At 63.1% G+C, this 20,497-nt stretch overlaps 1 protein-coding gene across 1 annotated transcript in view; it reads right to left on the bottom strand.

The window, feature by feature from the left end:
• Window positions 1-20,497, bottom strand: part of RIMBP2 (RIMS binding protein 2) — a 97,321-nt gene that overhangs the window by 51,480 nt on the left and 25,344 nt on the right. Inside the window, exons 5-11 of the mRNA XM_077159543.1 lie at window positions 16,440-16,585; window positions 15,597-15,673; window positions 12,367-12,476; window positions 9,573-10,385; window positions 4,150-4,301; window positions 2,737-3,168; window positions 1,084-1,230 (exon numbers count right to left, since the gene is read on the bottom strand). Of these exons, the coding sequence (XP_077015658.1) occupies window positions 1,084-1,230; window positions 2,737-3,168; window positions 4,150-4,301; window positions 9,573-10,385; window positions 12,367-12,476; window positions 15,597-15,673; window positions 16,440-16,585 (1,877 nt within the window). The remainder of the gene's footprint in view (window positions 1-1,083; window positions 1,231-2,736; window positions 3,169-4,149; window positions 4,302-9,572; window positions 10,386-12,366; window positions 12,477-15,596; window positions 15,674-16,439; window positions 16,586-20,497) is intronic.

Below are 20,497 nucleotides of genomic sequence, written 5' to 3'. Positions count from 1 at the left end.
CACAGAGAGAGAAGACAAGGGGTTCTTTAAGGGTCCTGGTGGGAGGTGAAGGTGGCCATGGGGATGGAGGGGAAGGGACCAGCACTGAGCACGGTGACGAGAGCGGGCCCGGTGGGCAGCGATACATGTGGGAACCACAGGAGGGGAGGCCCGGGGAAGGCAAGGTCCGGCCTCAGCCCTGGGGGGATGGGCTCAGCTCTGAGACTTGCGTTTGGTTTGTGACTCCATGGGCTGCCAGGAGCTACCATCCGAGCAGCTGCCGACGGTCCCAGGAGCTCCCATCCCATGGCACGTGCAGGCTCTGGGAATCGAACCCGGGTCGCCCGCATGGCAGGTGAGAAATCTACCAAAGAGCTATCCTTGCACCACCCACTACACTGGATAAATCAACAGATTACCTAATATCAAACCGTCCTTGTATTCCTGAAATACACCCAAATTGGCTGTTTTGTTTTTTTTTCCAAATGATTGTGCAGATCAATTTTCAAAAATGAACAGAGGATTTCAGAGCGAATACTCTCTATCTTTGCATTATTGACTATACTGCAAACACTGGATGGAAAAAGGTGCAGAATTTTCCATCATTCTGCTCTGGGAACGAGCCACGGTGTGTGTGTGCACACGTGTGTGACCCTCCTGCAGTGTGACTTGGGCCAGGGCACCTAGCATCACCACCCCTGCTCCTCTCTGCAGAGGGAACGGCGACGGTGGCCGAGGGGGGCCGAAGGTGGCCCGTGCTGCCCTCCAGCAGGTGTTGTAGCCCTAGTCGGGATACCTGGCAGGTTTGCTCCTTTGTGAGGCTCCTGAGAACTCCTCAGGGTGCCCAGCTTAGGAGAAATCATTTTTGTGCCCCATTTCTCTCACTAATTATGAACAGAATTCCCTTTGCACCCACAAAATCATTTCCAGAGATGAAAGAGGTTCTGCGCACTGTTGGATCTGAACTCAAAACTCAGCTCTGACTGTTGTAAGGCCCTCTCGGCATCTCTTCATTTCTGCCACAGATTCCAGGAGGACAACAGGGGCCCAGGTCTCGATTTTCCAGTAACCTGTCCCAGCCACGGACAGGCAGTGGCCACCCACCTGCTTTCCAAGTTCAGAGCCTTTCAGAAACTCATCCACCGAAGTCCCCCTCCGTTTGACGTCCGGGGAGTCGTAGCCGTCTTCCTCGTCCGAATTGGCATACTGGCCCCCGCTGCTCCTTTCTAGAAAGATGCTCCTTTTCTCTAACTTAAATGGAAAAGGAAACAAACAGATGAGCTGATGCCGGCAGGGGGCTGGGGGAGGGAGGCAAGGCGGCTGGGGATTAGGGAAGGGAGGGTGCTCTGGGCGCCTCATGTCATTTGCCAGACCCTCCAGCCTTCCTCAGGGAGACACGAGAAGAGCCTGCATTGAGGGGCAGTGGGAGGCCATCGGGTGCAGGGTCTTCTGACGTGGTCTTGCAGCCCACAACGCCCTGCCCACCCCCCAACCCCCAATCCTCAGCCTCTCCATCCCCAGCTTACCAGAACTCTCTGGCTTTGCAGAGGCAACTCACAGATACCTCTGGTATCTCACACCCTCCCACCTTTCCTGGGCTTTGAATTTGCTCAGCATTTTATTGAGCAAGGAGGCTCAGGAGCCTTTGCTTTCTTCCCCAGGCTCTCTAAGGGGGACCCTCCACCCCAAAGGGCAGACAAGAGCAGCACTCCCCTGCCTTGGCACCCACTCCAAACCCGTCCGTGGTCAACTGGGCTCCTGCATGGGGGCTCAGAGCAGGGGGGCAGTGGGCCCAGAATAAACAGGCACTTTCAGCAGACCTTCCCCCACTCTGAGGTCTTGGGGAGATGTTTAGTTTCAGCATTAATGACCAATACAGAACAGATCAGGAGAGTGAACACAAACACCTGGATTTCCAAGTTTTCCAGAGAAGCGAAAGTGCTGCCAGCCCAGGGTCCACAGTCCTGGGGGGAGCTTGGGGAGCTATCCCCCAATAAGGCATGGGTACCCCATGTCACCCTACTCCCCACAGCACCCTGCTGGCCTAGATGTGGCCTGTGTCATCACCTCTGACCCCTGAGGCTGTGCCCCACCCAGCACTGTGGGGTCTTCTTTCCCTGCATCTCAGAAAAGGCACTGCTGGGGGTCGCCGTCCTGCTGGGACCCTGTGGGCTGGGTCTCCCCTTGGGCCCTGGTGCAGGCTGTGCTCCCCCCAAAGGCAGCGATGTGGTGAATTACTTTGGGGGACAGACACACCCGAGAAAGAGGTGGGGTTTGCTCCAAGTGGGGAGGGACAACTGTTTAGCTGAGCTGCAGATTTTTCTCAGCCAGCCCCGGAAGGGGCCATCAATTTCTAGTGATTTCTTAAAACTCGCCATCTTATTGCATAAACCACCTGGAACGTGTACCCCCCAGGTTTTCACCACCACCCAGGAAATGTTCTGCACTGAGCATGCGGATAAATATGTGTGTGTCTGTCTGTAACGTGGATCTACACGTGTGTGTGTGTGTCTACACATACACACAAGCTACAGCTCGGACTTGGGTGTGGTGTAGGACGCTGGGGCCCGAGGCCCGCCTGCAGACAGGCCGCCTCCCACCCTGGACCCCAGGCCCGCTTGGGGGACGCATAACCCGTTTCCCGAGCAGGCGGGTGAGCTGGGTGCCCAACTCCCAACGGAGCCTTGCTGTCACTGCCCCCCCTCAACCCGCCGCCCACCCCACCACCCCACCCAGGGGAGCGCGGGGGCGGCTTACCCGGCTGCTCTCTGCCACCCTGTGCGCGGCCTCCCGGGCCATGGCCTTGGCCACGGTACTGGGTACCGGGGCGCCCTGCGGCTGCGGGAGGATGCGGCTGGGCGAGGGCGAGCGCCTCCCGGGCGCGCGGGGCGGCTCCAGCGTGTGCGCGCGGGGCGGCTCCCAGGCCTCGTCCGGCCGCGCGCGGGGGCCCGGGGACTCGTCTTTGGTTTCGGGGCCCCCGACGCCTGCTAGGGGCTTCAGCGTGGGGGCGGTTCTCGGGTGGGGGGCTGGAGGCACCAGGAGGTCGGGGGGCACGGCAGCCGGCAGGGAGTCGGCGGACTCGCCCTGCGCGGACAGGGTGCGCACCGTCACGCCCTTGGCCTCCAAGCTCCGCAGGCGCGCAAGCTCCACGGCCGCGCCGTCCGCCGACGGGGACGCCACCTCGGCCACCTGCGCACACGGACACCCCGTCACCACCGCCGCGCGCCGCCCCCGTGGGCCCCAGGACCGGCCCTCGGGCTCCCACCCGGAGCACACTGCCCGCGGGGAGGAGCGGGAGCCGGGGGTGCTGCAGGTCCCCCACCCGCTCCGCAGTCCCCTTCTAGCCTCTCCCAGCCGGCCCGAAATAGATGCCCCGGGGCAGAGGATTGAAAGGCCAGGCTCGGGTGCATGAGCAAAGTCAGAGAGGGGGGCCTGGGGGTCCCCAGGGTGGGGCGGGAGGGGCAGGGCCTGCTAAGGGGACGTCTGCAGCGAGGGGTGCTCCAGTAACGGGCGGCTATAGTCAGCGCCGCAGAATTAGACACCTGAACGCGGTGCGGGTGGAAATCCAGGGTTACTGTGTCACCACCACGAAAGCTTTAATAAATGAACAGGTTTGTTACTGCCGGAGCCGGAGGGCAAGGTGGGTGTGGACTAGCCTGGGTGGGCTTCCTTTCCAGCGGGGCCATGGGGCAGGGCCGGGAGGAGGGTGGGGAGGGGGGAGGTTCTTCCCGGGGGAGCGGAAGGGGAGGCGCTCCCGGGAGAGGGGGAAGGAAGGGGAGGCGCTCCCCAGGACCCCACTCCCATTTGGGCGCCAGGACAGGACCGTGAGGCGCAGGGTGTTTCTGCCCCTAAGAGTCGGCCAGGGTGCCTGTTATCTGCAGACCCGGCCTCACCTCTAACGACTCACCAGCTATTGCAGCTCCAGGCAGAGGAGAAAAGCCCAGGGTGGGGGGTGAGGGGTGGTCCGGGGTGTGCACAGAGGTGGAGGGGAAGCTGAAGACCAGGAAGGGGGCAAAAGGGGGGAGAAGGGTGACCAGCACAGGGCCTTGCCGGCTGGGGGAGCAGAAGGGTTAAACAGACGCTGGCGGGGGCGGGGCGGGGGTTGGGGTGAGGACAGAGGTACGGGCGGCCGCCCACCTGCAGGGCACCCAGCTGGCGGCCGGAACTCACCCTCTGCCCCTCTGCGTACACGCCGTAGCCGGTCACCGCCGCCCCTTCGGACAGCCCAGCGGGGGTCAGGGGGGGCGGCTTCCAGCAGACCTGGGCCGAGCCGGGGGTGGCCCCCGCCTGCACCATGACGTCCCGCGGAGGGGCCGGAGGGCCTGGACAGAGGGGACAGAAGCGTCACCGCGTCACACGAGGGACAACTGTGGTGACCTGCGCCCCGCCTCGGAGTGAGGCTACCACTTAAGGGCCAGGGAGCCGGGGGAGGGGCCCCAGGCCCACCCACCCTCCTCCTCTCTCCACTTTCCATCCCCTTCCCTCCCCGGCCCCTTCTCTCCTTCCCCCTCCCTTGGACTGAGAAGCCGCAGGCCAGGTCCTTAGTTGAGAAAAGAGCAAAATGGAAGGAAGGAGTAAGATGGTTCTGATGAAGACATCTGCCCTGGGGTCCCCGAGACGAGCTGGGGGTCTGGGGCCACCCTGACATGAGCCCGTGAGACCCCGCAGCCGAAGGGGTCTCAGCAGCCATGGGACTGGTGACGTGGCATCCCGGGTGCTCGAGCTCCCAGCTGGGATTTCCACAGCGGACACCAGTGGGCATCTGCTGCGGTCGACCCGCACAGGGCTGTCCCTCCCTCGAGGGCAGACGTCCCCGTGAGCAGGTGAGGCGTCCACGGCCCAGGCAGATGCGCACCAGCGCCTGCCTCTCACCCAGCACCCACTGATCCGACTCCCCGCCGTGGTCAGAGGCACAGTCCACCTGAGCAGGTAAACCTGCCATGCGCGAAGAAGGTGTGTCCCCAACAGAGGGAAGAGCCCAGGGCAGGGTTCTCCGGGGCGGGCAGGGCTGGCCCCCGCCACCTGCACCGACGCAGCCACCACTGGGGCCTCAAGAGCCTCCCCTCGTCCTGGACACGTGAGCAGAGGCACAGCAGGGGGCCCCGGCTGCAGCCCACAGCCTGAGCATGGGGTACAGGACCGCCCCCACCTTGGCTGGGCTGGCTGGTCGACCCAGAACTCCTGCACGTTGCACTGCAGGTAAAGGACACGTGGGCCAGGTGACCTCGGGCCAGAAGTGGCATGTGCCGGCCAGGCGGTCCAGAAAATGGGGGACCCCGTGGCATCAAGAGCGGGCAGGAGATGTCCCTTCCTTCTCTTTCAAAGTGGATGGCAGCTTTTTCCCGCTAAAAACGTTAAAAAAAAAAACCAGTATATTTTAATATCTTCTGCTGTTGCTGCAGATACTCTGTGCCGACAGTCAGCCTGCCCTGGTCTTCTCTGTCCAGCGGGTTTGAAGGGACGAGAATCGGCTGCCAGCGTACAAAAGAGGATTCCACATGCAAATCTTCACCTCCAGCCTGGCTTGGGGCACACAGGCTGTGGCCGGGCTGCAGCGGCAGGAAGCCACCTCGTGGCCTGAGGCGGGGCAGCACTGTCCCCTCTTACTGGGAACGTGCCCACCCCCCACCGCCCCAGTTCACCCCAGTGCCCACTTGGCCCCCCTGAGTCTCTGGGGACTCGCCGCAGCCAGCAAATACCCTTGGGAGCTGGCCCTCGGCCTCCACTGGCAGAGTGGGGACACTCAGTGTCCACGGTCCCGCCTGCGCAGCTTGTCCCGCACAGGGCCTTTGCATGGCATTCGCTCATCCACGCACACCTCCTTTGGAGCCCCACGGTCCCCAACCCTCCCGCCGGCCTGATCGTCCCAGGTCACAGCACCCATCGCTGCTCACCGCGACATTCCCGACACCCCCTACTCTCGCCCCGGCTCCCAGCCTTATCACCCTCCAGCATCCTCTGTAATTACATAGGGAGTTTCAGCCCTCCTGTTGGAACGCGCACTCCACAGATCCACGCCTGCCCCGCATGAGGGGCCCCCAACAAACACCTACCATAGTAACTGAATCAGCCAACACGAGGATGGCGGACGGGTCCTGGCAGAGGCCACAGACCAGGCCTCAGGGAGCTAGCCTGGCCCCACGTCCCCAGCCGGGCGCCTGGAGCAGCTGAGGACACCCTGTTTGGAAGGAGCTGGGGTCCAGGCCCCCTAAGCTTTCAGACCCACCTTTGGCGAGACAGGCTCAAGAAGACAACGGCCAGCTGAGAGGCCAAAGGAGACGCTCCTGCCCGCCCCAGCTCGGGGATGTGGAGAAAGTTTGGGCATCACCAACGGTGACTGTCACGCCGCCTCTGCACAGGATGCAGCCCCCTCCCAGGAAGGGCCACGGGCAGCATCGCAGGGCGCATGTGATGAGCGCGAGGAAGGAAGACCTCCTGGGCCAGCAGCAGGATCCCGCCACCAGCTGACCTCTGCATATGGGTCCCCACCCCGAGCCCTAAGCCCCGCCCCTGCTCGCCCACAGTCCTCCCCACCCAGCCCAGGACGCGTGTCCCGGCCACAGGTAGCACCGTCCAGCCTATCTTCAGGGACAGCCAGAGTGGGCCCGTGGCCCAGTGCCCCTCCACCAGCCCCTGGCCAGTCCAGGCCACTGCCGCGCCCTCCTGCTGGATGGAGGCCTTCTCCCCGCCACCACCAAGTAACCCTGAAACGCAAGTCATGTCTCGAGGCAGGAGGAGTGATGTACCAGGACATCACTCGGAGGCAAAGTCCCTCCCCCAGGACCAGATGTTTGGCCCCCTCCGGCCTCTCACCCCATGCACAGTGCACGGCCGCGCATTGCCCTCCTCATTCTTTCCTGAGCGTGCCGAGCAAGCCGCTGCCCCAGGGCCTTTGCACAGTCCGTTCTCTCCGCCAAGGTCACGTCCCCCTAACCCCCACGGCTCGCGCTCATGCCTCTTCCAAGTCTACGTCCAGCTGACCAGCTTCTGCCACCACCTTATCTGAAACCAGAGCCAGAGTCCCGGGTCGTTCTGACACTTTTCTGCACGATGGCTTCACTGTCGCAGCGGTCACAACTTAACAAATGTCCATTATCCGGATACTGCTTGACTTGGGCCTCTGATTGGAACTCCCCAGGGCAGGTCGGTGGGTTTGGCTGGCCCGTGAGGTCAGCGCTGAACACAGGGCTCAGCAAACGGCTGAGCTACCAAGTGCTGCAGGACGTGTGCTGGGCACGGCGCCCACAAACCTGATCCCTGAGTCCAGACCCCGTCCCCGGCACACCCACGGAGGGGGAGGGGCACCACCCGGGGCCCAGGGCTGCTGCCCCCACGTGACCCAGGACAGCGGTGAGACACAGGTGGCCACACGGGGCCAGACGTGGTTCACATGCATGCTGGTCCTCGGCACCACCGCAGCACAGCCTATTCCTCGGTGCCACAGCCACCGTCGCTGTTCCTGGGCACAGGGCACGACGTCCCAGCTCCACGCTGCAGGAGTCACCCGGTCTCCCTGTGCTTGGGCCCCGCAGTACCCCTGGCAGTGGGCTCTGGCCCCTCATCCCTCGCTCTGTGGCCTCTGGCCACGTCATATGATGCAGCAGTCACCGGCCGCACGTGGCTCTTATGGACCAATTGATTAAACCTAAATAAAACTGCAAGTCCCATTCCCCGGGTGTGCTGGCTGCCTTTCGGTGCCAACGGCCTCAGTGGCTTCCGCGTTGGACGGCACAGCTTATGGAGCGTCCCCGTCGTGGCAGAAGGCCCTTCTGGGGGCCCGGGTTGAGATCTGACCCAGCCTTCTCCGAGCATGGGGTGCTGCGTGCAAGGCAGCAGGGCTGGCCTGGGCGGCATGTGGGGCACATCTGAGAGGAAGCCCAGGGTGTGCCTCACCCAGTGAGCACAGCCACCCTTCCCCAGTCCTGACACGTGGCCCCCAGTGCACCTCAGGCCTCCAGACCCCACTCCCAGTTGGCCCCTGGGAAGCTCCCCCGCCTTAGGAGCTCCTCCTGGATGCAGCTTCTTCTCCCCTGGAAGCCTTTCCGGTCGCCCCAGGGAATTTCTTCTCACTGCAGCCCAACAGCAGGACCTGAGAGCAGGGGCCGAAGGAAACAGGCCCTTCTCCCCTGGAGCCCGTTACCGATGCGCCAGCAGCTACGCAGAGTCAGATCCACCTAGAGCACCAAGGCGTCTGCCCAGAGGAGTCAGGTCAGCTCAGATGTGCGGCTGCCTCGCCACGGTGCCCAGCCCCTGCCAATGGCACGAGACGGAAAGGGGATCCGCTGTACCGAGAAGCCAATCCTGCCCTCGGTGGAGGGTCTGTGAACCCGGCAAAGGCGATATGGGGGAATGGTTGCCCTGCACCTCAAACGGCCAGCAGATGGGGAGTGGGCAAGGCTGGGTGAGAAGCACCCAGAAATCCAGCCCGGTCAGCCAGGGCAGTCCCGAAAGGGAACCTCGTGCGTACCCAGGAGCAAGCAGGGCCCCGGAGGAGACACATCCGGCCTTCCAATGTTTTTGCAAAAGCAGCTTGTTTGCTACAGGAATGCGGCCCCTCCCTGGGGGCTCAGGGCCCGGCACAGTGGATCAGCCTGGCCCTGCTGCCTCGGATGCGGATGCGTAATGTTTCTGGGGGCGTGTCCTTATTCCTACCTATGGCCGGGGAAGTGGAGACTGAGACCCAGAACCCACAACCGTATCCCTAATAGCGTATTACAGCGTACTGTCTCATTTATACAAATCCATGGTGCATGCTTAGAAAAAATAAAGTAAAAAGAATAAAATTGAGACGGAATCCCACAGTTCCACCCCTGGCCCGTGCCTGGAGGGACGGCCACCTGTGGGAGGGCTGGCCACCTGGGGGAGGGCTGCTCACACAGCCTGTCCTCTGTCACAGGAGGAGCACCGTGATGATGACAGGGTTAAAAGGCACAGTTCCCGGGCTGCAAGGGTAGCTCAGTGGTAGAATTCTCACCCAGCACACGGGAGACCTGGGCTCCATTCCAGGCCCATGCACCGCCCCCCCCAAAAAGAACTTCAACAGATGGTGGGTGCTGCAGTAACAGGACAGCCGCACTGAAAGAGAAGGAAATGTGCCCCACCACACAGCACACGCACCAAGAAGCCACAGCTCCCAAGAGGCACAGTCCAAGTGCTGCCTGCCAAACGCACACGCGTACACACGCGCACATGTGCACACATGTACACACGCGCACACATGCACACACGTACACACGCGCACATGCGCACACATGCACATGCATGCACGCACACACATGCGCGCACACACGCACACACGCACACACATGCACACACACGCATGCACACACACACGCACACACGCACACACGCGCGCACACACGCACACACGCACACACATGCGCGCACACACGCACAGGCGTACACACGCACACATGCACATGCATGCACGCGCACGCATGCACACACACACGCACACACATGCGCGCACACACGCTGTCGGGTGCTTTGGGGGCGATGGAAGGCTTCCCCGCACATGTCCCCGGGTGCAGCGTTCTCCTCTCCCACTCGGGAACCGGGCCCCACCCCTGCCTCGCCCGGGGCCCGGCGCCCACCTGCCGGCAGCGTGGAGAACTCAGCGAAGGCCTCCTTCTTCTCCCTCTGCTCCAGGGGCAGCTGCCAGGGCATCTGGTGGGGCTGGGCCAGGACCCTGACCTTGTAGGCGGCGCTGGGCCTGAGGTTGCAGAAGCGGTACTGGTAGCCCGCGGCCTTGACCAGGTCGAGCTCCTCGCCGTCGAGGAAGATCACGTGGCTGTAGTTGCTGTTGGCCGGCAGCCAGGAGAGGCGGGCGGAGGCCTGCGTGACGCTGTCCACGCGCAGCTGCGAGGGCGCCACCACCACGCCCTTGCCCACCAGCAGCGTGCACCGCAGCTCGTCCGAGCTGCCCCGGCTGGTCACGCACTGCACGGACACGCGGTAGGTGCAGGCCGCCAGGTCCAACTTCTCCAGCAGCGCCTTGGTCCTGGCCCCACGGGGCAGGCTCAGCCGCGTCTCCGCGCCCACGAGGACGTTGTAGCTGTGCACAGTCCCCCAGCCCGGGGGCAGCGCCGGCGGCTCCCAGCCCACGATGACGCTTTTGGCGAGCTGCTTGATGAGGGTGATTTTCCTGGGGTAAGGCACGATGTCTTCTCCGATCTCGTCAATGCTCACGTCCAGCGTTCCCGCGCCGTGCTGGGGAAGGCCGGGCTCCGCGGGCGGGGGGCACTGGACGTCCAGCGCGGTCTCACCATCCACGCCAACGCCGGGGTGGCTGAGGGAATTTGGATCCTGCTCGCCACCCAGGGAACTCGCCAGCCGCGACTCGCTGTCCTGGACGAAATCCACGAAGTTGGAGGGCACCAATCCTCTCTGCCCGTCCAGCAGCTCACCTGCCGGGGCAGGGATGGCGCGATCACCCACCGTCCCGGGGGAACCTGTGGTCCCGCAGCATGCCCTCAAGCAGCGGGGCAGGGGGCGGGGGGCCCGGCAGCTGCTCGGCTCTTCCCAGGAAGCTGCTGGAACAAGGCCAGCTCAGGGCCCCTCCCCCTGCACCCTCGGCCACTGTGCTTCTCTCCCTTCCCAGCATGCATCACCCATGAGCTCTCCTGCCCATTCTCCCACCCGCGTGCACCAGTTGTCCCCTCCCGAGGACCACTCTCCCGAAGGCAGGGCCTCCCGGGCACCAGCCAGCCCCAGAGCGGCATCCAGGGTGCAGAGTCAGCACCTGTCAGGGGCACGGGATGGAAAAGCAGGCCCTGTGTTTGTGAATGGAGCAATCACACATCACGCGAGTTACGAGGCAGCTTTCCCACTGGCAGGGGCCCGTGGTGGGGCCATCTGTCCAGAGCCACCCATGAGCCAAGGGGCAAAATTCGCCATCAAAGTCCCTCCCGGGGCCACAGGTGGTCTCAGAGGGGGGACGATTTTATCTTGGAAACGGTGCAACGCCCTTCCACTCCATCAGTGGGGTCTCCAGGTCTCTGATACCCCAGACACACTGGGGAGCTGAGATTACACGGCATGGGGGCCTCTGCACAGCTCGTCCCCGGGCACCTGCAAGCCACCTCCTGGCCCAGGCTGCACCAGAACGGGCAGGGTGGGCTCCAGTCGGCCCATGCCCCCCACGTGAGGTGGCCCTGGAGTTAACCCGTCCTTTGCCAGTGTTGGGGTCTCTACAGAGGTATCGCTGTGGTGACCAGCAGGGGTGAGGGTGGCCCAGCACCTGCTGAGCAGGCCTCCCGAGCGCCAGCCCCATCAGCTCACCCCGCAGCCCCCCGTGGGAGGCTCTGCTCTCCAGCCTGCAGCTGAGAAAAGCGAGGCGCAGTGAGGGAGTGAGTTTCCCCGCCATTCTGAGGTTTGCAGCTGCTACCCCCAGGCCCCGGGAAGTTTCGGGGGCGCAAGGCCTGGTGCTGGCACTCTGGGGTCTGCCCCCAGAGCCTGCACCCGTTTCTGCACTGGTGTGCAAACCAGCGACGAGGATGTGAATGTATGCTAAGAATTCAAACAGCTTTGCTAACCGGCTGCGGCAGAAATTTTTGGGGAAATTGTTACCAAGTGCGGTGCCCCCACCCACGGCTGGTCTGATGCCATCTGGGCTCCACTCCCCAGCGCCAGAGGAGGGGGCCACACTCCACACCAAGTGAGCGCCCAGGAGAGGATCCCACTGCTTCTGCAGGCGCCAAGAAAACACCTCGAGGGCAGGCAGGAGAAATGTGACAGTTCAGCAAGAACCATTCCTCCTATAGGGAAACGGAGGACCCGAGGGCCTCCTTCACAGAGAGGGCAGGCGAGAGGTTTAGGAAACAATTAATCAAACTCTCTGGAGTGCCAGGGGACGCAGCTGCTGCAGGGCCACAGCTCATCGTGCTCGAGCTGTAAGAGCCACAAAGGGGTCCTGTGCAATGCAGACGGTGCAGTTCTCGGTGGAGAGAGGGGCCAGGCAGGGGCCGGCCCCAAGGGGCTGCCAGGAGCCACTGCCAGCCAAGGCCGCTGGGAGGGGACACGGGGAGGAAGCCGGCAGGGTCCCCGGTGTGCGGACAGGGGTGGCAGGAGGAGACACCCTTTGGGACGCAGAGCGTGCTGAGCCCCCGCTCTGCCATAGCGTCCAGGAAGCTCTGCAGAAATGGGCATCATCAGCGATAGTGCCCTCAGACACCGCTTGGGGTTAAAAGTTGGAAACCCCACTCTGTCTGCTTCCTGTCAGCCGTGGAACAGGGGGGCCGGGTGAGGGCTATAGAGTAGGTAGCTCAGAGCGGAGGGCTGGGGCAGCCGCTGACACCCGGGAGCCGCTGGCCCAGCTGGTCTGCTGCCCGGGGCGGGGCGGGGGGGTGGTCCCACCTATGTCCCCACTGGTCAAGGGCTCACAGAGACCTTCGTAGAAGCCGTCCTCATCCATGTCCCCAAAGACGTAGAGGTATTTCCCTGCCGCGAGGGGCAGCTCGGCTTCGGGGTTCTCATTGGGCCCGTCGAAGGGGTTGTAACTAGAGGAAAAGAACAAGGTCACTCATTCTTCGGACACTCCGGACACTCTTTCCTCGCAGAGCACCCAGCGGCGCAGGCCGCGCTCCCCCACCCCTAAGGAGTTACACCCCCGCATGAGCACGGCAGGCCAGCGTTGCAGGGTCCCTGGGCCCTCCCAGGCCACTGCTGGCTCACTCACACAGGCTTGAGATGAGGGGGTGAGTGCAGAGCACGTGTGCTCGGACACAGACTTAGGGTCCCAACGTTTCTGCCCACACCTCCTTTTCACCCTAACTTCACCTTTCCTCCTTAATGGGCAAATAAGGAGAAAGAGAACCTCAGGTTCCTCCTGGAAATGCAGCTTAGTAAGGGGGGAGCCCCACTGCACGTACTGCTCTCTCGCTCCACCCTGCAGGCTGGCTGCTCTCACCTCCTGAAGGGGTCGGAACACCCCCCGCTGCGTCCACACACCCCAGAGACCCAATTTCCTACCGAAAGACCCAATTTTCCAGGGGCAATTTGCATGAGAAGTGGCTGCAGATAAGGCTAGGATGGCCAGGCGGTGGGGGAGGGGGGGTGAGGCAGGCATGGCTGGAACAGTCCCTGGGTGGGGGGGGGGTGGGGGGAAGGAGCACGTGCAAAGGCCCAAGGGCAGGGAGCTGGACCTTCCGGGGAACTGCGGCTCACACGGTGGCAGAGAATGACCGCTTGCAGGACACGCACAGCTCTCAGAGGCCAGGGGGGGTCTGGGTTTCATCCCAAGAGCTCTGAGTGACCACAAAAGGGTTTTAGGCTAGGAAGTGTCACGGCCACATTTGCATCTCACATAAGGGTCTCTCGGGGGTTGCGTGGGCAGGTGCTGGCCAGGCGTCGGGTGAGGGGGCAGGAGGGGTGGGGGTGGGGGGGGCTCCAGGACACATGGGTGGGGTACGATCCCTGAGCCAGGCCATGGAGAGGGGTTGGATGTGTGGAGAAGGGAGGGCACAGTGGAGGGGCCGCACCCCACCCCCAGGAGAAGACCGCTCGGTGTGTGAGAAAGATGGGTTAGGACGGCTGGGGGCAGGTGTCCGTGGGTGCCACGTGGGAGACATGCATCGAGGGTGCAACGGACGCCCCCACAGGTGGATGGACAAACATGGCCCGTCCGTGCTGCAGGATGTCTCTCGAATGAGCCAAGAGGGAAGCAGCACTGACCCACGATGCAGTGGGGGTGGTGGACCCTGGAGGCTTGTGGCTGGGCAGGGGAAGCCGGGACAACAGGCCACAGCTCACAGCAGGCCCTCATGCGACCCGCCAGATGGGGGTCCAGGGGGACAGCCAGCAGGTAAGAGGCCACTGGAGACGGAGGTGGGGCGGGGAGGCGACAGCTGGGGGCTGGGGTTTCTTCTTAGGCAGATGACAACAGTCTAAAGTGGATGGCGGCCCGTGTCTGTGAACATGCTAAAATCCCCTGAACTTCACACTTCCGTGGGGCATGTGCAGGGTCCGGGAACCACATCTCCATAAAGACGTTAAGGTGTGAAATGAGGAAAAGGATGGAGGGATGAGCGGGAGCTGCCGAGAGGGCCCGTGGGGGTGCCAGGTGTCCCTGGGGGGGCACTGACCGCAGGGCCAGCACCCTGGACGATCCACTTGAGCAGGGGCCGCGGTGGGAGGGGAGCAGGACGGCCTCGTGGGGGGAGAGGCAGGTAAGGCGGGGCCCCACCCCTGCTGTGCAGACTGGGGTGACGGCCGTCACTGGGGACCACGGCTTAGTTCCGGGGAGCGGGCTGTGTGGCCTTGCCCTCCCCAGCCAGCGCTCCGGCGGGTCTACAGGTCACGGGGTACACAGGGCACATCATACTGCCTGCATCTGGGCGCGGTTTGGCTGGGAGAGGGCTAAAAGGAGGAGCCCCCATCCCTGGGGCAGCACCCATGGCAGGAGGAGGAGGGACGTACTGTGGGGAACGGGGACACATGGCCGGTGGCTGGGGGCGGACGTGACGGTCGTCGTGTGTCCCCTTGCTGCATTTCACGCTGGCTTTGCCATCAGTCCCCAAGGGGCCGGGGCAGGCCCTGACACCCCACGATGGGGTGGGGGGACAACGTGAGCCCAGGGTCCCCTGTCCACGCCGCACAGGCCACTGCCCGGCACGAGCGGCCCTGCTCCAGCCACGGCAGGAAGGCCCCGTCCCCCAGACCCGGTGGCCCAAGCTTCATACACTCCCAGCTGACCTGCAGCCTCGCCGCCCAGGCCATCCCTTCCTAGGAAAGGACGCTGTCTGAAGTGGAGGTTCAAATGCGGGGGCGTGGCCCAGGGAAGGGGGCACGAGAGTTAGGGGGCACAGCCTTCAGATGGGGCAGCCCCAGCCCAGCACCACCGCCTGCAGACCCTGCGGCCTCCAGCAAAGATGATGTCAGGACTGGGCTTTCGGGGTGGGATGGGCAGGTCCCTAGTCAGCAGACGAGCAGCACTGCCCGGTACCCCGGCACCAGCGGTGCTTGTGGGGGAAGCACGGGTGTCCGGGTGACGTGGCCCAGCTGGCACCGGGGGTCACGCCCACCCGTGCACACACAGGACCTGACCCTAACAGTCCACACGCTGAGGGTGGGGGGCTCAGGCCCACCTATACAGCCACCCTGCACCCGGCGGTCAGCCCTTCCCACTGGGAGCTGCTGGGGCCCCGAGGGCAAATGCTGGGCCTTCACAGAGCCAGAGGGGCAGGGAGCACGGCCCGCTCGGGGCTGCAGACGATGTAAGTGGGGGCATAGCCACGGCAGAACTTTCCTGAGACGGGCTCTCCTTCTAGCCTGGCAGTGGCGCTGCGGGCAGGGAGCTGACCCTCGCCCAGGCTCTCAGGCAGTACCCCCGGGAACGAGAGAGTCATCTGGGACCCAGCCGGCTACCCAGGTATCAAGTAGCACGAGGTCAAAGGTCCCCGCAGGATGAGGTTGGCTAAGCAGCATCCCTCAGCACGTGGGGTCCTGAGCCCAGGGGTAGAGGGAACACACCTGCCAGCAGCCCCTGACCCCATAGGAGGCTCTCGGACAAGTGGGTCCCTCTTGGAACTCCAGCAGCTCCCCAAACCCCGCCCGTGACCTCTGCCCTTCATCCGCACCCTCCCTGCAGCCCAGACCCGCACCCCCTCCCCCCCACTTACCTATAGCGGGCGACACACAGGTGGACCCTCCCTGAGTACCTCTGCTTGGCGGTGCTGGGACTCAGTTCATTGTCCATCTGTTAAAGACATGAGGAACGCACGGCCGGCTGAGACAGCAGGTCACACATATCACGCCTAAGACGCAGGAAGCACCTCCATGGCCCGTTTGGGCTTCGGGGAAAACAGTCTCATTTTGTGGTAGGTGCAATGCTCAACATGCCCAGGCCTGGGTGTGGGCCAGAAACAAAGGTGGTCCCTAAGCAGGGACCCCATCGCCGCACAGACGAGGGACACTCAATAAGCACACAGTCCCTGCAGCAGGACGCGACTGGAGGTGAGAGCCTCTGCCAACAAGATCGGAAGCGTGAAACCATCACCCAGGTAGAGCCTGGTGAGCCTCTCGAGGGCCCAGGGTAAATGCTCGTGGGGGACACAGTCACAGATGGAGGCAGACACCTGTGCACAGTGCCGGCCAGGGCACAGAGCCCAGGGCTTCCAGATCCCAGAGAAATCTGGGAAGGCTGCCTGGAGGAGGAGAGGTGAGGGCTCTTCCCACCCCACCCTCCCCCACACCTCTCAACTGTCTAGGGGTTTTGCCCACCATGGGCAGGGAGGGCGAGGAAGCAGGAAGGGAGAAAGAAGCGGGGAGAGAGGATAAAGGCAGAGACAGGAAGAAGTGGGGGGGAAGGAGGGGAAGGAGGCGGGAGAGGAGAGAAGGAGGAATAGGGAGGGGGAGGGGGAAGGAGAAGGGGAGGAGGGGACGGGGCAGGTGGGGGGAGGAGCACCACGCCCACTGCGGGCGGCCATGGCGCAGGCAGGCCCCCCCAACCCATCAGGACTCACGTCTGGTTCAAATCTGCATCTTGGGCTACCGGGTCTCGACAGAAAGGTGGGCTTGGAGGTCAGAGGCTCCAGCTTGTCCCCGGGGGGTGGAAGGGGGCGGACGTAGTCCTCAGCCGTTGAGCGACTTCCAGCCAAGCCCTCCTGGCCTGGCCACCACGGTGGAAACAATGGGGAAAACCGAGGGGCAGACGTGAGGACGCGCTCGGGCCACCTGCCTTCTCTGCCCGCCCCATCCCTGGCTTCCGCCTGGGACTTTCGCTTTGGGACCCGCCCGCCCCCCAGCTTTATGCACCCAGGCCAGGTGGCGCTGAGCTTGCTCTCGACATCCGACATGCGTGAGGCTCTAGTCCCAGCACCCCAGAGGGGGCCCCATGAGGAAACAGGGTCACCCCGGATGGAACCAGCTGAGGTGAAGTCATTCTGGAAGAGAGAGCCCTTAATCCAACACCACTGGGGTCTGCTCAGAAGGGGGGATTTGGATAGACACAGGGGGAAGGTCACGGGGCAACTGAGGCAGAGAACGCCAGGATCGCCAGGGGAGGGGCACGGGCCCGAGACCCTCGGTGCTGGACTCGCGGCCTTGGGGACCACGAGGGAACACACCGGTCTCAGGCCCCCGCTTGTGGGGCTATGTCACGGCGGCCCCAGGACACCGAGGCAGCTGCCCTGACCCCAGCCTGTCTCTGCCCACCCAGGGCGCGACGACTCCTGGGTGGTGAAAGGGAGGCAGGAAGGTCCAAGCGGAGGAACACAGCGGGCATCACGGCTGTCCCTTCCCTTGGCTTCCAACGGAGGGACGTGAGGTCTCGCCACGCCGGCTCCAGAAGGACAGAGCTGGTCCCACGATGGAGGCGGCTCCTGGGAGCAGGGGCCATGGGTGACACGGAACCCAGGGACCAGCTGGAGCCCCTGCAGCCAGCCACACCCCCTGGCCTTGCATCCCCTCCAGGGGACAGGGAAGCCCCTCTCTGCTCACACTGGCTTAGGTCAGCTTGGCTGTCGCTTACAACCAAGAGTCCCAACTGCAATTCACACACGAAGTGGCCCAACCGGACTCATGGCTCACACATTCTTGGGCCAAGAGACTTGCAAGGACCGAAGGCGTTCCCTGCCCACATGTCCTCACGGAAAAGGGAGTCATACTTAGACCCACAGCAAGAGGGACTGCCAGGTGAGGCGAGCGTTTAATCAGGATCCAGAAGCGAAATCAAGCAGCAGCTACTTCCCTCCTCAGGGTTCTCGGCCCCCAGGCGGGCAGAAGCTGCTCCTCCTCCAGCCATGACGGTCCCTTCCTCGCTGGCACACCAGGGCATCTGCTCCCTGCAGAGACGTCCACGCTGGGGGGCCACCCTGTGATACTGGACAACGTGGGAAGTGTCCCAAGGAAGGGCGCTGTGAAGCTGGTCACTGCAGAGCCCCACAGCTCCAGGCCATCCGAGGGACAGGTAGGAGGGTGTCTGCTTAATAGGGACCGGCCCTGCCATGGCCTCTCCTGCTAGGACGTCTGGTCCCAGGGACAGGGGCTTCGCTCCAATCACTGCGGGGTCGCTAATGCCCAGAGCGCTGCAAGCTAAACATTTCCTGGATGTGCCAACTCCCAGAAGACCAGCCAGGAACGGGGTCTGGCTGGAATATCCTTAGCGGGGCAGACCAGATACTGCAGCTTCTCTTCCTCTGGTCTGTGGCTGGAGGTCACTTCCCTGCCACACGACGCATCTGGACCAGCAAACTGTGAGTACAAGTGCCAATTCTCACTTGGGGCTGATGCCCGTCAGAGCTGCTGTATAACTGGCCGTGCTTCCTTCCCCCAGCACAGCCTGGGCAACGTTCCAGCGTGAGCGGCTCCATCCGCCAGCATTCCGCTTCCCCTCCAACCTGCAGCGCACATGCTGCACGACCAAGGTAAGAACGCGTACTATTGTAAATCACTGAGATCTGGGGGCTGTTCATTACTGCAGCAGAACCCGCCCGTCCTGACAGATACACTGCTGTGGTAGATGGCACAAGACGAGGCAGCCAAATAAGGTGAAGTGAAGAAGGAAGAGTCAACTCGTATTCATATGTAATTTATACCCAACTGTCCAGAGAAAATATAACTTAATAGCGTGGAGACTGTGTCAGCCTCTCCAACCTGATGAGTGAATGTGAGATGACCCAAAACGCGCAGTGTCCTCGAGTACTCTAAGCCTGTGACAATGTGCTCATCGTACGCTGTCACAATTCGAGTGCATCCAGACCTGTTTTCTAGAAAAAGTCGATGACCTTATCTGGTGCTTCACCCAAATGGCTCCAACACTGTTAGGAAAACTGGCTTTGTTGGAGGTGGTATTAGAAAGAGGTGTGAGTCTCGCCAACATGCTGTGTCCCTGGGAGACTCTCAGGGAGAACGCTGTCTGTGTGAAATTCCTGCTTTGCATGTGGACTTTAGAACCTCCCCGTTATCCCAACGAGACCCCACCTACAGAAGGCGTGTCCCCAGGGGGTCATGCTCGGCCCTTTGACCGCCCTGAGCTCGGGCGAGCCCCAACCTCAAGAGCCTGGTGCAAACTCAGGGGGTAAGGAGCATCCTCCGGGAACCCTTCTTCATCCGGTGGCCGCCCCCACATTTTCCTGTCGACTGCACCTTCCTACACACAGGTCAGAGGCGAGAGGGAGACACTCTAAAGCAGCAGCTAAACCTCCTCAGTGCTCACCTTCAGATGGGCATTTGCCATTTGTAGTCAAAGAATGTCCTTGGGGTGGGAATTCAGGCAGGGAGGGGAGGGGAGAAGCCCTCTGTAGCTCTCCCCACGGAACTACATGCAACAACAACACGGCAAGGCCAATGCAAGGTGACGCCAGGTGTGGATGGGCCCTCGGATGGGTGGGGGGGGGGGGATGAGAGACGGTTTGTCAAACCAGCTAGGTGAGTTAGCATGGCGGATCTTCCCAATGGGTTAACAGAAGCCTGCTGCAAACCCCTTCCCCAACCAGGATGGGCAACTGGCTTATAAAATCCCATCCCTGTCATCCTCAGGCTGGAGACAGGTTCACTCAGGTGGGCTCTGCTCCCACCCACACACTTGCACGAATGCATCACTTGATAGCACGTTTCCATGCTGTGCAGAGGCGAGTTCACACGGCAGGCCTGAGGCCATCGGCCATGGGGGCCTCAGCTGGCCCTGGGCCGGAGTCTGGGCACTCAGCTTCTCACATGCTCCCTGGCTGGCAGGGGCGCTTCGCTGTGCTTCGACTGTGCCTCACGTGCCCACGCACGTTCCTTCGGGGGGGTGGCACTTGAAACAGGCAGGGGCCCGGGGACAGTGCGAGCAGCTCCTAATGGAGACGTGGGCGCTGAGCCTCCAAGGGGCTTCTCGGGGAGCAGCCCTGCAGCTGGGGTGCACTGGCCGCCGCTGGAGTGGAGGGGCCCCGGGTGGGGAGCTGGCGTTCGGGTCCCTCCGGCCCTCATTGCGCCTTCCCCACGGGGGCCGCCGTGCGTCCTGCTGCGCCGCTGTGATGGACTCAGCCGGGAGGGGCCGCATGCCAGATCTTTCTGCAAGTCGTGCCGTGAGCCGCGGGCGTCCGGGTCCCCCACAGGCCTGCACTGGTGGCCCAGGTGACCACCCACCTGGCAGCTCTCATCCTCCGAGGAGACGCCCTCTCACCGCGCATCCTCCAGCTTCACAGCTGCAGCACCGCCTTCCAGGGGCGGCGTCCCCCGGCCCCCAGCACCCCGGCCACCTGCTGGCCCGCCACCCACCCCACTGCAGGTGTCAGGAGGGCCTGGGCGCTCAGCCTGTTGCAATCTTGCTATCGCCTCCTCCGCGAGAGCAGCCCCACGGGCCCCATCCCCACCGGGCAGCGCCGCGGCCTCGGTGCCCCACACCCCACCCGGCATGCGGGGGGCAAGAGCCTCCGTCCCCTCCCACAGCCATCGCCTTCCACTCGGATCCCATTCAACACGCAAACAAGGCAGGAAGGGTCCCAGACAGGGAGACGTGGGGAAGATGCAACTTATCAAGACACCGGGACACACTTTATTCTAATAAAAAAAAAAAAAGCACAAAACGTGCGTATCA

This window comes from Tamandua tetradactyla, chromosome 5 (assembly GCF_023851605.1).
Source record: "Tamandua tetradactyla isolate mTamTet1 chromosome 5, mTamTet1.pri, whole genome shotgun sequence".
NCBI lineage: Eukaryota > Metazoa > Chordata > Mammalia > Pilosa > Myrmecophagidae > Tamandua > Tamandua tetradactyla.
The sequence above is the reverse complement of the archived record's forward strand: the minus strand, read 5'-3'. Positions and strand labels throughout refer to the sequence as shown.